Consider the following 14,177-nt stretch of genomic DNA (forward strand, 5'->3'; position numbering starts at 1 on the left):
GGGGTACAGGTCAAGTAGTACTATGAGATAAATTCATAGCTTTAAAATGTACTTATTGCAAAACAATAAATATTGAAAATAAGATAAACCAGATAAGCAGAAAAATGAAGATAAAAGTCAGTGAAATAGAGAATACCAATCTAAAAGACAGTAACAAATTAAAACTAAAAGCTGACTTTAAAAGGACAATTAAGATGCATAAAATTGATTAGTAAAAAGAGTTAGATGCAAATAAAATACAGAGTGAATAAGAAGATATAATGTTTTTAAGATTAATAATAGTATTAACTATATGCCAACAATTTAGAAAACTTAGACAAAATTTATAAAATTCCTGGAAAAACAAAGAATGCCAAATTTGGGAAGATAATTGAATAAACCATTGAGCATTAAAGATACTGTTTTGACCAAAGTGTTTGGGTGTTTTCACAAAAACCTCAATGAACTTTTCAGTAACCCAATATTTAAAGAGTAATAAGAGATGCCCTATCCTTCTTTACCAGAACTTCAAACTCAGTTTTATAAGAGTAGTAATGAGCTTTCAAACAACACATAGACTTTTCCTTACAAAGCTGTTGCAAAAAAATAGAAAAAAGATAAAGACTGCTTCATCCACTATGATTAGCATAACCATGATTCAACAAATTATAGTTCTGTTTGGTTTATGAGTTTTAATGCGAAAATCTTAAATGAAATAACTTACTGAATCCAATAGTTTATTAAAAATAATGCAAAATGATCAAGTTAAGCAATACAAGCATGGTATAAGTTAAGAATTTAATGTAATTTACCTCTATAATGCAATGAGGATTAAAGGAATGTGGCTATCTCTGTAGATACAGAAGCAAATCACTTAATACATTTCAAAACATTTTTGATAAAACTAAAGTAGCTTTCTTAAAGGCTACAACAAACATTGTGCATAAGTGGAGAAAATGACTAAGCATTTCACACAATATGGGAACAACACAAGAATACTCACATTCTGATCAATATTTAATGTATACTGGAGGACCTAGCCAATTGAGTGAACATAGAAAATAAATAAAATACATAAGTGTTGAAAGGAAGGAGAACAAAATGCTATCATTTGTAGCTGACAAGATCATTTACATAGAATTTACAGTTTAATTTACAGTAGAATCAACAGATAAACCAGGACATCTAACAAGAGCATAAGTAGTTTGCTTCTGTCATAGTCTATTAGAAGTGTAATAAAATATATGACTTAAAGTCACGAACAACTGAAAAGAGGAATCAGCCTAACAGGATGTACAGGACTTCCACAGTGAAAATTTATGACTTCATTCAAGACCAAAATAGCTGGCATGAATAAATAGAGGAGCATGTTTATACATGGGAAAACATCACAAGAATTTCAGTTCTCCTCCAACTGCAAGGTTACTCAAAATTCTAGCAAGATGTTTTGAGAAACTTATTTATTCTAAAATGTATGTGGAGGAATCAAGGTCCGCAAATAGCTAAAATGATTTTTTTAAAAATGATTGCTTATCCTAACAGACAATTACAAAGGACAGTTGTGATATAAAGAAGAAACCATAAACCAGAGGAGGGAAAATGGATTATTAAGCAGGTATAAATCAGAAAACCACTTCAATATATATGGAAAAATACAAAGCTGGATTCTTACCTCTCACCATGGACAAAGCTTAACCCCAGATTCATCCTTCATTCAACAAATATTTATTGAGCATCTACTAGGAATGAAGGACTTTTCTAACACTGGATATATGCCACTGAAAAAGGCAAAAGTCCCTGCTATTGTTAAAACCCTTAGTGTAGAAGGTAAAAGTATCATGCCAGTAGACACTTGGAGTGGGGAAGGGCGTGTAAAACAGGGATCAAAAAGCACAAAGCATAAGGCAAAAAAGCACTTAATGGGCTGGATTGTATCATAATTAAATCTGAGTACACTTTATGACCCACCCACATAGTCCAGAGGAAGCCTCTTACATGTCCATGAAGAGAGGCTGTTCATTACAGTGTTGTTCTTAGAGGCAGGGAGTTGGAACCAACTTAGATGTCTGTCTCTAGAGAGATGAGAAAACAGAATGTGATGATGCATGCTGTGGAATACCATGCATGAGTTAGAGGCACTGGGTTAGATGTACACTCAACAGTAAGGAATAGAACAAATCATTAGTTTAGGAGAAACTAATTGAGGGGGAAAAAGGTAATAACAGAATTGGAGCAATAGCACTATATCATGTATGTAAATATAAAAGATATATAGTCTCAACCAAATCTGTATATTTTACAAGAGTGCATACATGCAAGTAAAGTGAAAAAAAAGCATTAGTTGCTTAGTCCTGTCTGACTCTTTGTGACCCTGTGGACTGTAGCCCACCAGTTTCCTCCATCCATGGAATTTTCCAGGCAAGAGTACTGAAGTGGGTTGCCATTTCCTTCTCCAGGGGATCTTCCTGATCCAGGGATTGAACCTGGGTCTTCTGAACATTGCAGGCTGATTCTTTACCATCTGAGCCTCCAGGGAAGCCCATATATACAAGGGCATGTATCAAATAGTACAGAGCTGGTTCCATTGGAATGGGAATGAGGGATGAAGGGAAGAAAAATGAATGTGTCTTATATGGATGGATAATGATAATGAGTTAAGAATTAAATAATGTGATTAACTCAACTCTCCATTCCTAAGTCATTTGGACCCCAGAAGACGGACTGTTTGAATGTAGGATAGCTCCAGTGGGCTCCAGGTTGTTCCTACATTGAGTTCTTCCTACATTTGGCTAAAAGTGCCCTCCTGTAAACACCCAGCCATGGTCTGAGTTCTTCTGTCTGGCATCATACCCAGTGAGTCTTCTGTTCACCCTTTCACAGAACGGCCTGCCAACACTGAAACAGCTGCTGTAGTTTATTGTCTTCCCCCTTCCAGTCCCACATACTCAGATCTTTCAGCTGTTCTTCATATGACCTGTTCAGTCTTCTAAATTTCAGGGAACTATGCAGTGACATCCACATCAACCATTAAATGTGGCTTGCTCGTTTGAGAAATATGGCTGAAATCCCACCAGGGATCAAGCTCCTTGTAAGGTTCTATGCATAGGTGCTCAGGAAAAAAGGAAATCACTTCTATGAGAGTAATAATGGAAAGGTCTTGAATTAATAATCACGTTCAACTTTTGAGATGTAGAGAGTTCAAACAAATCTTTGCTATCCAGAATGAGTGACCACATTTCACATATATTGATTTATTCAGGAAATTTCCACTGACCATGTTTTCTATGCCAAGGATTGCTGCAGTCCCAGATAACTGGAACACGCTTCTTTGTACCATGCAGAATGAATCACAGACCCGGGGCCGAACCCTGGGGAGCAGGTTTGCTTCTGGTGTCCTGTACTGAACCAGCCAAAGGTATGCTGATGTGGCTCCTGCAGTTCCCTTCTTCTCTACTATGGTTTGCTGTGCCCCAAGAAGTCAGAATGGCTCATGCTTTTGGGGTTCCAACCACAGTGTCTGTTCTTGTTTCCCAGAAATCCAAGCTCCTCTCTTTAATAAGGCCAGTGGGGTGAAATGAATCACTAAGGTTTGAAGATGGATCAGAGAATGGGCATAGCATGTGGTACATTCCACACTAAGCAGGCCTTAACTTAAAATGTGAACTAGCAGAAAAATACAAAGGGCCTTAGAACCAAGGTGACAAACCCTTCGGGAATGGGCTCCTAGTCAGTAATGTCTCTAAATGGGGCACAGTTTGTGCGGCATGCACTTCTATGTGCTGTGGAGGATTCATGGGGAGACTCAACCACACTTTAAAGCCTAGTCAGAAAAAGCACTAACCACTTTAACAGCAGCGACGTGGTTCTGCACTGTGACACGCCTTCAAAATCCCCACATGTGTCACAACGCAGAGCCCCGTCGCTGCTGTTAAAGTGGTTAATGCATAAATGAAATTAGGCAGAATCAAAGAGGAAGTGTCTCCAGGGCAAAGTTTAGCAGGGAAGGAGATTAGAAAGAAGGTGGGTCACCCAGGCTGGAGGGAAAAGGGTGCATGAGTGGGTCTGGGCTCCCACCATCACCAAGACCAGCACAGGCAGATGCAGAGAATGTGTTGGCTGTTTTGGGAGTCTGAGATCCAGTATACACGTCCATCACTCAGGGGCTCCCCAACGCCACCTGACTCAACCAGCTTCAGCAAAGAGGCTGGGGCATCGGCTGTCCTCTGCCCAGCCACTTGTTTTTCAATGAAGGAACAGGCCTAGAAAGAGGAAGTGGTTTGTCTGCAGTCACATCATCATGACTGGAACTCAGGCTCCAAAGTAGACACCAGCACTCTCTTCTCTCCCAGTTGACCAGATGTCAACTGTCTTGTAGTGGTAGTACCTTTAACAAGTCAAGAATAGGTTCAGGTGGTCCTATTCCAAGAAAGAACAGTGGGAGGGGAAATGGGGTTTTGAAGCTCCTCGTTTGGTAAGCATGGGAGGCAGGGCAAGGGGACTGATTTCTCTGCAGCTGGTGAACAAAACATCTTCAGTCACTCAGAACAGGAGAGTCTAAATTGTCCCCTAGAGTTTGGTCTTCCAGACCCACACCTGCAGGAGAAGCAGGATCGCTGGCGAGAGCCGTCACCCATCTCTTCTGTAAGCGCTTCATCCAGTCTCCATCCCTTCAAGGCAGGACATCCACATAGTCGCTGCCACTGTTCTCTGGGGAGAAAAGGAGACCAGCCGTGAGGCTCTGCACCCAGGAGTCACCCTGACCAACACCTCTTGTGGGAAAGAAGCCCTCTGCCCAGGCACAGGGTGGTCTTGATGCCACAGCAGAGTGACACCTTCAAGAGCTGGGGCACCACAGGGAGCTCTCCTGGCAACATAGGGGGCCTGTTTATAAGTCAAGGACAAGAGTTTCCAGCACCAGATGCCTCCACTCACCAGCAGAGAACCTGTGCCGCCCTGAGGGTGAGAATACGTGAGGCTTGTTCTGAGGTGGCCAAGGGAATGGGGGCGGGGGAGATGATGAGCAGCTCAGAAGAAGTTCCTTCCCCCTTAATGGCTGAGGATTTGGGAGCTCGTTCTGCCAAGGCTGCCCGAGCTTGGACAACTGGTGTGGCGAGATTCCCGCTCAGCTCTTGGAATGAACTCCAAAGGGTTCTCCTCTTGGGATCTGTGGTTATTTTATTATCCCTGAGACAAATACTACCGCCACCCTCAAGCACCCCGAGCAGCTCATCAGGGTTTGCCTAAGGACTGCAGCACGAGTACATCCCTAGGTTGCTCCTCTGCCCCCCTTTTATTCTTTGTATTTTTATTTCTTTCTGTAAGTTATGGTAGAAAATGGCCATGGGACCACATCTGCAGCTATAAATATAGCAAGCAACTCTGTGATGGGGTACACACTCCTCTGCCTGGGGGAGGGAGACAGAAACAATGGGAGGGGAGGGCTGTTTTCTCATTTAAAAACTGTGTTCAGTCTTGGGGAGGTGAGAAGCTTTCTCTGGCAGTCTAAAGGGCAGCGAGGCTGTAGACAGAGTACAATGGGTATGGGGTGACTGCAGACTTCCTGGAACCCTCTGTTCCCCTCCTTGCTCCCTAGCTAGCACTCTGCTCCCATTACGTCACCTGCCCACTGAGGACTGAAATCCCTTTAATGGGGCTCTAACCATACATTCCACCTTGAGAAAACAGGGTTAAACTGTAAATGTCTCAGGAAGTCTGAGCTAAATTCGAACTATGTTGTGACTGATGGATACTAGATTCTTTTCTGCGAACAGATTTCAAGGGGTGTACACAAGAGTCACTGCTTGGGATATGACCTGGATCCTGTGCACTCAGATTTACTGATCCTCTGCACTCTCATTTCCCACCATGGCTTGATAACTCTTGGGGTGTATCTGAAATAATTAGCCCCCTGCTCCCTACTAAGGCACTCCAGTCATGTCTGACTCTGTGCGACCCTATGGGCTGTAGCCCACCAGGCTCCTCTGTCCATGGGATTCTCCAGGTAAGAATACTGGAGTGGGTTGTCATGCCCTCCTCCAGGGCATCTTACAGACCTAGGGGTCAAACCCACATCTCTTATGTCTCCTGCAATAACAGGCGGGTTCTTTACCACTAGGACCACCGGGAAAGCCCAATTTGTCCACTAACACCACATAAATGAATGCTTAGCAAATATTGAGCAAAATGTAACAGGATGAGGCTTGGAGAAGGAAGTTGAAGCAATTTTCTTATTTGAAAATTCTGCTTTTTGGCCATCTATTCCCAAATATGTGATTGGCACAAGGTCGCAGGGTGAGTTTGAAGTTGACTCATGGAATGCCTGGGAGAAGGCAATGGCACCCCACTCCAGTACTCTTGCCTGGAAAATCCCATGGACAGAGGAGCCTGGTAGGGTGCAGTCCATGGAGTCGCTAAGAGTTGGACACGACTGAGAGACTTCACTTTCACTTTTCACTTTCATGCATTGGAGAAGGAGATGGCAACCCACTCCAGTATTCTTGCCTGGAGAATCCCGGGGACAGAGGAGCCTTGTGGCTGCTGTCTATGGGGTCGCACAGAGTCGGACACAACTGAAGCGACTTAGCAGCAGCAGCCGCAGCATGGAATGCCCGGGGACCACTATTTTCCCTGGGTTGCCTGAGCACAGAGAGCTCTGTGCGTTTGCCACCACCAGGAGCATGAAGGCACTGCTTCCTAACAAGATAGAAAAATGCTATTCGCAGGATGAGGCTTTCTAGAGCTAACATCATAGAAAGGAGCAGTTATCTGTATGGATTCTGTAGTAGAAGTGGGACTAAGGCTCTTGTTTGGGCCCCCTATGAAAGTTTTTACCATAAATACCATCCAACTCTATCTTCGATCTTCTCCATTTCAGGCAGGATCTGGTTCTCTTTATTGGGTTTACGAGGTGAAACATCAGTCCTTGATTTGGCTTTTCAAACTTGGAGATCAGTTCCTTCAGGTTTGGAAAGATCTCTCGTTTAACACCTTCCACAGTCTGCAAAAATACAAGAAGGAGAGCACTCATCACCACGCAACTATGTGTGAAAGGTGACACTTCTCACAACAGTGGTTTTCAGGGCTGCCTCTGAGCAGCGAACTGAAAACAAGTGGCTGGCATTTCATGTGTGGGAGCTCACACCACACACAAAACACAGAAACCTTCCCTCTAAAAACAGAGCTCTGGCTTGAGCTACTGCGAGTAAAGAGGATTAACAATCAAGGGTCCCCACCTCAGTCTGCAGTATTGAGTGAATTCCCATCTATGGCAATGTGGGGGCAGCTCTTGTCCGTACCCTGTGGAGGGTAACCCCTCTAAGAGCTTATGTGAGAGTGTAAGCGACTAATGCAGGCAGACTTCAATGGGAAATGCAATTTCTGTACTTGATGGTGGTCCAGTGGTTAGGAATCAGTGCTGTCACTGCGTGGTCCTGGGTTCAATCCCTGATCAAGGAATTAAGATCTTGCAAGCCACATAGCCAAAAAAAAAAAAAAAAAAAAAATCATAAAAGCCTACATACTTGAATTCAGAATCTCCGTGAGAGGAAAATAAGACCAAAATGTCCGGATTTAAATTGAAAATGGAAATGTCAGCATGATTCAGGTAAAATTATGAACAGTTGTTTTCTGTTTACCAGCTATAAGCAAAGCACAAATTTCTAGTCATTTAAAAAAAATAATAACGCTTTCACTTTTTTTTTGATGTGGGCCATTTTTAAAGTTTTTATTGGATTTGTTACAATATTGCTTGTTTTATGTTTTGGTTTCTTGGCCATGAAGCATATGGGATTTTAGTTCCTCAACCAGGGGTCACACCTGCACCGCTTGTGTTGGAAGGCAAAGTCTTAACCAGTAGACCTCCTGGGAAGTCCCTCTACTACAATCTTACAGAAATAATTGTAAAACAAAAAAGCTTCTTCAGCTCTTATGTAGTTGTGTTTCTTGATGATCACTGTGGTTCTCAGAGGGCCAAGGTATTGGTCTGCAGAGACGGGTGGTGATGGGAAAGCTCTGGGAACTGCAGTGTGTGAACCTCCGTGACAGAGACTCCGGCTGAGCTGGAAGTCGGCTGCACGAAAGGCTGTTGCATCAGCCCAAGGCAGCATCTAGCACCGGCCCTGATGTAGAGCTGCTTCCCATGAAATGCCCCCGCGTCCGTTAGAAGAGATGTGGATGCCTCTCTGTTTCGTCCAGACAAGAGACAAAATGGGGTATTAAGGAATTATCCAGAATTTCCCAAAATATGCACAACAAAGAAATGTTTTAAAATGAGTTGCTTTAAAAGATTCAAAAATGTTTTTTAAATTTCCATGTATATCCTTCACCCGCACCCCAAAGGTTAACATTTCATTGTTTTGCCTTTCATCTTCTCTTTCTAAATATACAAATGTACATATATTTATCCTTTTTAAAAAAATGTATGAAAGTTACTGACATGATATCTCTTTAACCTAAATACTTCCTATTTCCTAAAAAACAAGAATATTACATATCCAGGCTAAAATGAGGAAGTTAATCGTGATATGATACTGTTTACTAATCTACAGATCTTATTCAAAAATTTGTCAATTGCCTCAACAATGTCTTTTGTTTCAAAGAAAAAATTATATGTGTGTGTGTGTGTATCTGGGGATCATTGTACATTCAAATCTCAGAGAGTCACAGTGCATATTAGCATATCGAAGATTCTGAGAATCCTTGAAGTAAAAAATCTGCTTAACCTTTTTGCAAGTATTTCAGAAAGATTATTTCAGGATCCTTATAGTAGTAATTAAAGATTCAATGACATTCATTATACTCTACTTGCCAGAGAAGCAACTTCAAAAGAAAAAATGTTTTTTTCTGCTTAACGCTCAGTTAACCAGACACATTAATAAAATCCCCAAATTGCCAGTTGACTGATGCTTCCTTTTGTATTTTCATCCAGGTATGGAGCACCCCCCTGACTCCCTAAACATTTGGGCCTCTCCCCCGCCTTCCCTTTCCACCCATCCTGTCATTTAGTCTTCTAATTTGACAGTTAGTCTTATATAGAGTTCAGGTTGGTATATTTGACCCCTGGAGGAACTCTGTGCCACACTTCTGAAAACAGCCTTATGTTTTTTTTTTTTTAATAAAAAAAATTGAACCCAACTCTAGCGTGTCCCTATTTCTCTTAAAGGAAGACAAGGTTAACAACTGATCTGACTCTAACTCACAGTGCTTCCCTGAGTAGCATGCCTCCACATGGCCACATCTCAGAGATGCTTTTAGGTTCTTCTCCCCCAGTTTTTGTTATAGGAGGTCTTATATGTCCTTACCTGTATGTTGTAATACCCATGTTTCTCTTTGAAGATTCGGTATGTGTAGACAAAATTTTTAAACCTGTGGAAAGATGACTCTGTGAATCACAATGTTCTTATATGCAAATCCAGGTAACATCTATCATTGTATGTTATGTGCAATGCCTTTGTCAATCTTGAATCCCAAAAAGAAACTGATCATTTCAGGCCTTCTCATCTGTGGGAATTTGAAAGAGAGGTTTTTTGTTTTTTTAATGAGAATCTTTATTCTGATGGAAATCTGGGCTGTAGCAAAGGGAGTAAGGAGAGAAAATTTACAATTTTCATTGTCTTGGTATTTCTCTTTAATTTTTTCACTTAGCACTTACTTGATACACTATGCAGAATACCAATGGCCCATTCCTGTGTTGTTTATTAATTGAAATGTCATTGATCTTATTACAGATAGTTAATGTAACTAAAACAGAGTATTAGGTATTATGTGCAAGGAAGTGGTGTATTCTGCTCTTATTCTTCACTGGAAAATGAGCCACTAGCTAAGTAATCTGGAGAAGGCAATGGCACCCCACTCCAATACTCTTGCCTGGAAAATCCCATGGACAGAGGAGCCTGGTAGGCTGCAGTCCATGGGGTCGCTAAGAGTCAGACACGACTGAGCAACTTCACTTTCACTTTTCACTTTCATGCATTGGAGAAGGAAATGGCAACCCACTCCAGTGTTCTTGCCTGGAGAATCCCAGGGACGGCGGAGCCTGGTGAGCTGCCGTTATGGGGTCGCACAGAGTCGGACACGACTGAAGCGAGTTAGCAGCAGCAGCAGCTAAGTAATCTATTTAGAATTTAGATAACAGACCCAACTGAGCAATTTCCAGAGCAAGAGACAGTATGCTGCTGCTGCTGCTGCTAAGTCTCTTCAGTCGTGTCCAACTCTGTGCGACCCCATAGACGGCAGCCACCAGGCTCCACCATCCCTGGGATTCTCCAGGCAAGAACACTGGAGTGGGTTGCCATTTCCTTCTCCAAAGAGATAGCATACATTACCATATTTCTTCAATTCCCAGATGTCGTCAATTGTAGGATACCATATCAATTTAATAATGGTGTTTGAGGAGAAAAAATGCATCCCTTAAATGCCTCTCTCAGTTGTTACCTATGTTCTGATTCCCAAGAAATATTAAAATGTAAAAAATGAGGATCAAACCATTAACATATGGTTCAAATGATCTGATTCATCGCTCCTCACCCCTTCACTTGCACCCACGCCAAGGAATCAGATGACTCATCTTTCCACTGAATTTGGAAGGCAGATAGCTACTTACAGCTCATTGCCAATTGTCTGGAGGCTTTAACTGACTTCAAATCCCAATCCTTTTGTGGTGTTTCCTGAGGCCAGAATAAGCTAATGGCTGTCTCTGAATCACACAAGCAACAAAACTTTTTACATGAATCCTTGTCTATATGTGACAAATTAAAGTATTCCACTGTTTGGGAAGAGGTCCCACAAATACCTTTTCACAGACATATTATTCAAATCAGGATCCAAACAAGGTTCATACACTGCTTTTGGTTGATCACATGATTTCTTGAAACTCATTTATTAAATGGCCTAAGTTAAATTCTTACATAAATGACTTTATTTTAATTAATTGTTGTATTATCAGCCTAAGAAAATATTTACTAGAGGAGTTTGAAAGAATAAAACAAAAGGAGTGAAGTAAGCCAGAAAGAAAAACACCAATACAGTATACTAACACATATATATGGAATTTAGGAAGATGGCAATGACGACCCTGTATGCAAGACAGGGAAAGAGACACAGATGTATATAACGGACTTTTGGACTCAGAGGGAGAGGGAGAGGGTGGGATGACTTGGGAGAATGACAGTCTAACATGTATACTATCATGTAAGAATTGAATCGCCAGTCTATGTCTGACGCAGGATGCAGCATGCTTGGGGCTGGTGCATGGGGATGACCCACAGAGATGTTATGGGGAGGGAGGTGGGAGGGGGGTTCATGTTTGGGAACGAATGTAAGAATTAAAGATTTTAAAATTTAAAAAATAAAAAAATAAAAATAAAATAAAATAAGAAAAAAAAAAAAACACAAAAGGAGGTTCTGTGTTAATTAGTCCAAAAGCCATATACTATCAAGTTAGAAAGACAGACATTGCTCAGATATAGTCTTACTCTTTGCAAAGCACTTTTAATGAAATAACAAAACAAATTGCAGCAAAACTTAAGAAGAAATTGATTTATTGACCTTGTAATACCAATATGCATTTATTTTGAAATGTTTATCCATAAAAAGCTCTGTAAGAGATTACAGAGCAGTGAGGTTAGTATCTCCTTCATATGGCTGCAATATTATTAGTGTTAGTTGCAACTCTTTGCAACCCCATGGACTGTAGCCCACCCTCCTCTGTCGATGCAGTTCTCCAGGAAAGAATGCTGGATGTTGCCATTCTTTTATCCAGGGGTTCTTCCTGGCCCAGGGATCAAACCCAGGTCTCCTGCACATGGCAGGCAGATTCTTTACCATCTGAGCCATCAAGAAAGCCCACAATATTATTGGGTCAACATAAAAACGTATTTTAATGCCTGTTCTAATTATTACTTTATAGATGCCATTTATAAAACTTTGAAGAAGATACATGATTTTTCAGCATGCATCTACACTTAAGACAGGTAAAAAGACCCTGCTTCCCTGGGGCCTTCTGCCCCCATCACCATGGTGACAAGGGAGTCGTCTTTATCCTCCAACACTCACAGTTTTCCTTCCACCCTCACCTGGAGTCCATTCAGCTAATCTCATCATGTCCTTTATCCCTGTTCCTAAGTCTCGCATGTTGTCTGTCCCCGTTTTCTAATCCTATAGGGCTTTGTGCAGCCTTATTGTACCCCCTTCTTCCCAGCCATGAAATCCTTCCTTGTTTTCTCTAGTTCTCAAGGTCTGCTGTTATCAAATTCTCCTCTATCTTCAACCTCTTCTCTAATCATCCCTGTCACCCTCTTGCTCCAAGGGACACCTGGACACACTGTCTCTGTCCCAGTCAGTTCAGTCGCTCAGTCGTGTCTGACTCTTTGCGACCCCATGGACCGCAGCATGCCAGGCCTCCCTGTCCATCACCAACTCCCAGAGTTTACCCAAACTCATGTCCATTGAGTTGGTGATGCCATCCAACCATCTTATCCTCTGTTGTCCCCTTCTCCTCTTGCCCTCAATCTTTCCCGGCATCAGGGTCTTTTCCAGTGAGTTAGCTCTTTGCATCAGGTGGCCAAAGTATTGGAGTTTCAGCTTCTACATCAGTCTTTCCAATGAACACCCAGGACTGATCTCCTTTAGGATGGACTGGCTGGATCTCCTTGCAGTCCAAGTGCCTCTCAAGAGTCTTCTCCAACACCACAGTTCAAAAGCATCAATTCTTCTGCCCTCAGCTTTCTTTATAGTCCAACTCTCACATTCATACATGACCACTGGAAAAACCATAGCCTTGACTAGATGGACCTTTGTTGACAAAGTCTCTGTCCCAAGGACCTGCTTTTCTGGGATTCCACTAAAAGGATGCTGCTGTTACCTGCATAACCTCTCCTTGCAGGCCTGGATGAGAGGCCAGTGTTCTTGCTTCTGCAGCATCTCAGTGTCATTTCTTGTCTCCAAACTCTAGCTTTGGGTTTCATGTAGATTATGAAACCTACTGCCCAATCAAGATGTCTCTATTGATGACAACTCCTGAAGTCTGGGTTACTGTCTTTCGTTTCTCTAGGTTCTAGCTCCTCGCTCATTGTCACTGCCTTCGGTACTATGCCTATCTAAATTGTTGGCAATTTCAATTCACAAGTTGATTATTCTTTAACACTCCAATTTCTCCATTCCTTGAACCCACCTCCTCCAATAATCTTGTCTTCCCCTACATTGCCCACTCATTCCCATGTTCATCACCAGGATTGGCTACATAATTTGTGGGGCCCAGAGAAGAATGAAAACTTAGGGTCCCTGTTTAAAAGTTATTAAGAATTTGGGGATGGTAACAGTAGTACAGGTACCTGGATGGTAACCAAGTACAGGGCTCTCTGAGTCGGGCCCTGTGTGGCTGCATAAGATTGCATGCCATAAAGCCAGCCTCACTTGTAACTTTGACCATATAATTGCCAATAATGGGAACCTTCTCATAATGTGAATTTGATGCATCCCACTCACTTCGTCCTGCTTTCCATCTTCTCTTTCTTTAGTATATGGACCCCAACATTCCCTTGACCCAACAGATCTTCCAATCCATCAATCCTATCACTTTTCAGGGTTTTCGCTCACTTGTTTTCACTCTCTTCTTTATGCAGATTAGACAGCTTGTCCACCATTATAATCACTCTTTTCAACTCCTTTACCATCTTTCACTTTATTTCTTTAATTAGCAAACCCAGAATCCTGATTGAGCCCAACTCACTACAGCTGTATGTGGCTGTAGCCGTGTTCACTGTTCTCACTTAAATCAATGACCACAAATCTCAAGTGGACTCTTAATTCCTCCAGGCAGTCATTTGTTTTCCTATTCCCCTCAAACAGTGATTCTATACCATTTGCTTTCTTCTTAAACCTTCAATATCTCACTCGTAACTGATGACTTCACTGAGAAGATTAAAACATCGGAAGAGAATTTCCAAATTCCCATCACCACACATAACAGTATCTGCAGGCATAGACTCTGCCTTTATTACCATGGATGAACTTTGCATGCTGATCTGCAAAGCGAATCCTTCCTATTTCCACTGGTTGTCATCCACTTTCATCTATTCAAGGACATAGTTCTAGCAATTTTTTTCCCCTCTCTCTGATGTCATTATTATTCTTTGCACAACAGTCAGGGTAGTCCTTTTTAAAAATATGAGTCAGATCATGTCGTTCCTCTGGATAAAAAT

General features: G+C 41.8%; 1 protein-coding gene across 3 annotated transcripts in view; it reads right to left on the minus strand.

Annotated features, from left to right (window-relative positions):
• Window positions 1–654: 654 nt before the first annotated feature.
• SH2D1B (SH2 domain containing 1B) overlaps window positions 655–14,177 on the minus strand; it is a 30,931-nt gene continuing 17,408 nt past the window's right edge. The window contains exons 2-5 of one of the 3 annotated variants that reach the window (XR_011254535.1): window positions 9,279–9,342; window positions 6,811–6,976; window positions 4,573–4,686; window positions 655–2,051 (exon numbers count right to left, since the gene is read on the minus strand). Coding sequence is in view for 2 of the 3 variants with exons in the window: in XM_069577564.1 (XP_069433665.1) it covers window positions 4,649–4,686; window positions 6,811–6,976; window positions 9,279–9,342 (268 nt within the window). In the remaining variant the exon portion in view is untranslated. Of the gene's footprint in view, window positions 4,687–6,810; window positions 6,977–9,278; window positions 9,343–14,177 lie in introns of all 3 variants that reach the window. The other 2 variants (XM_069577564.1, XM_069577580.1) reach the window with 2 other exon arrangements.

Source organism: Ovis canadensis, chromosome 1 (genome assembly GCF_042477335.2).
Source record: "Ovis canadensis isolate MfBH-ARS-UI-01 breed Bighorn chromosome 1, ARS-UI_OviCan_v2, whole genome shotgun sequence".
Lineage (NCBI taxonomy): Eukaryota > Metazoa > Chordata > Mammalia > Artiodactyla > Bovidae > Ovis > Ovis canadensis.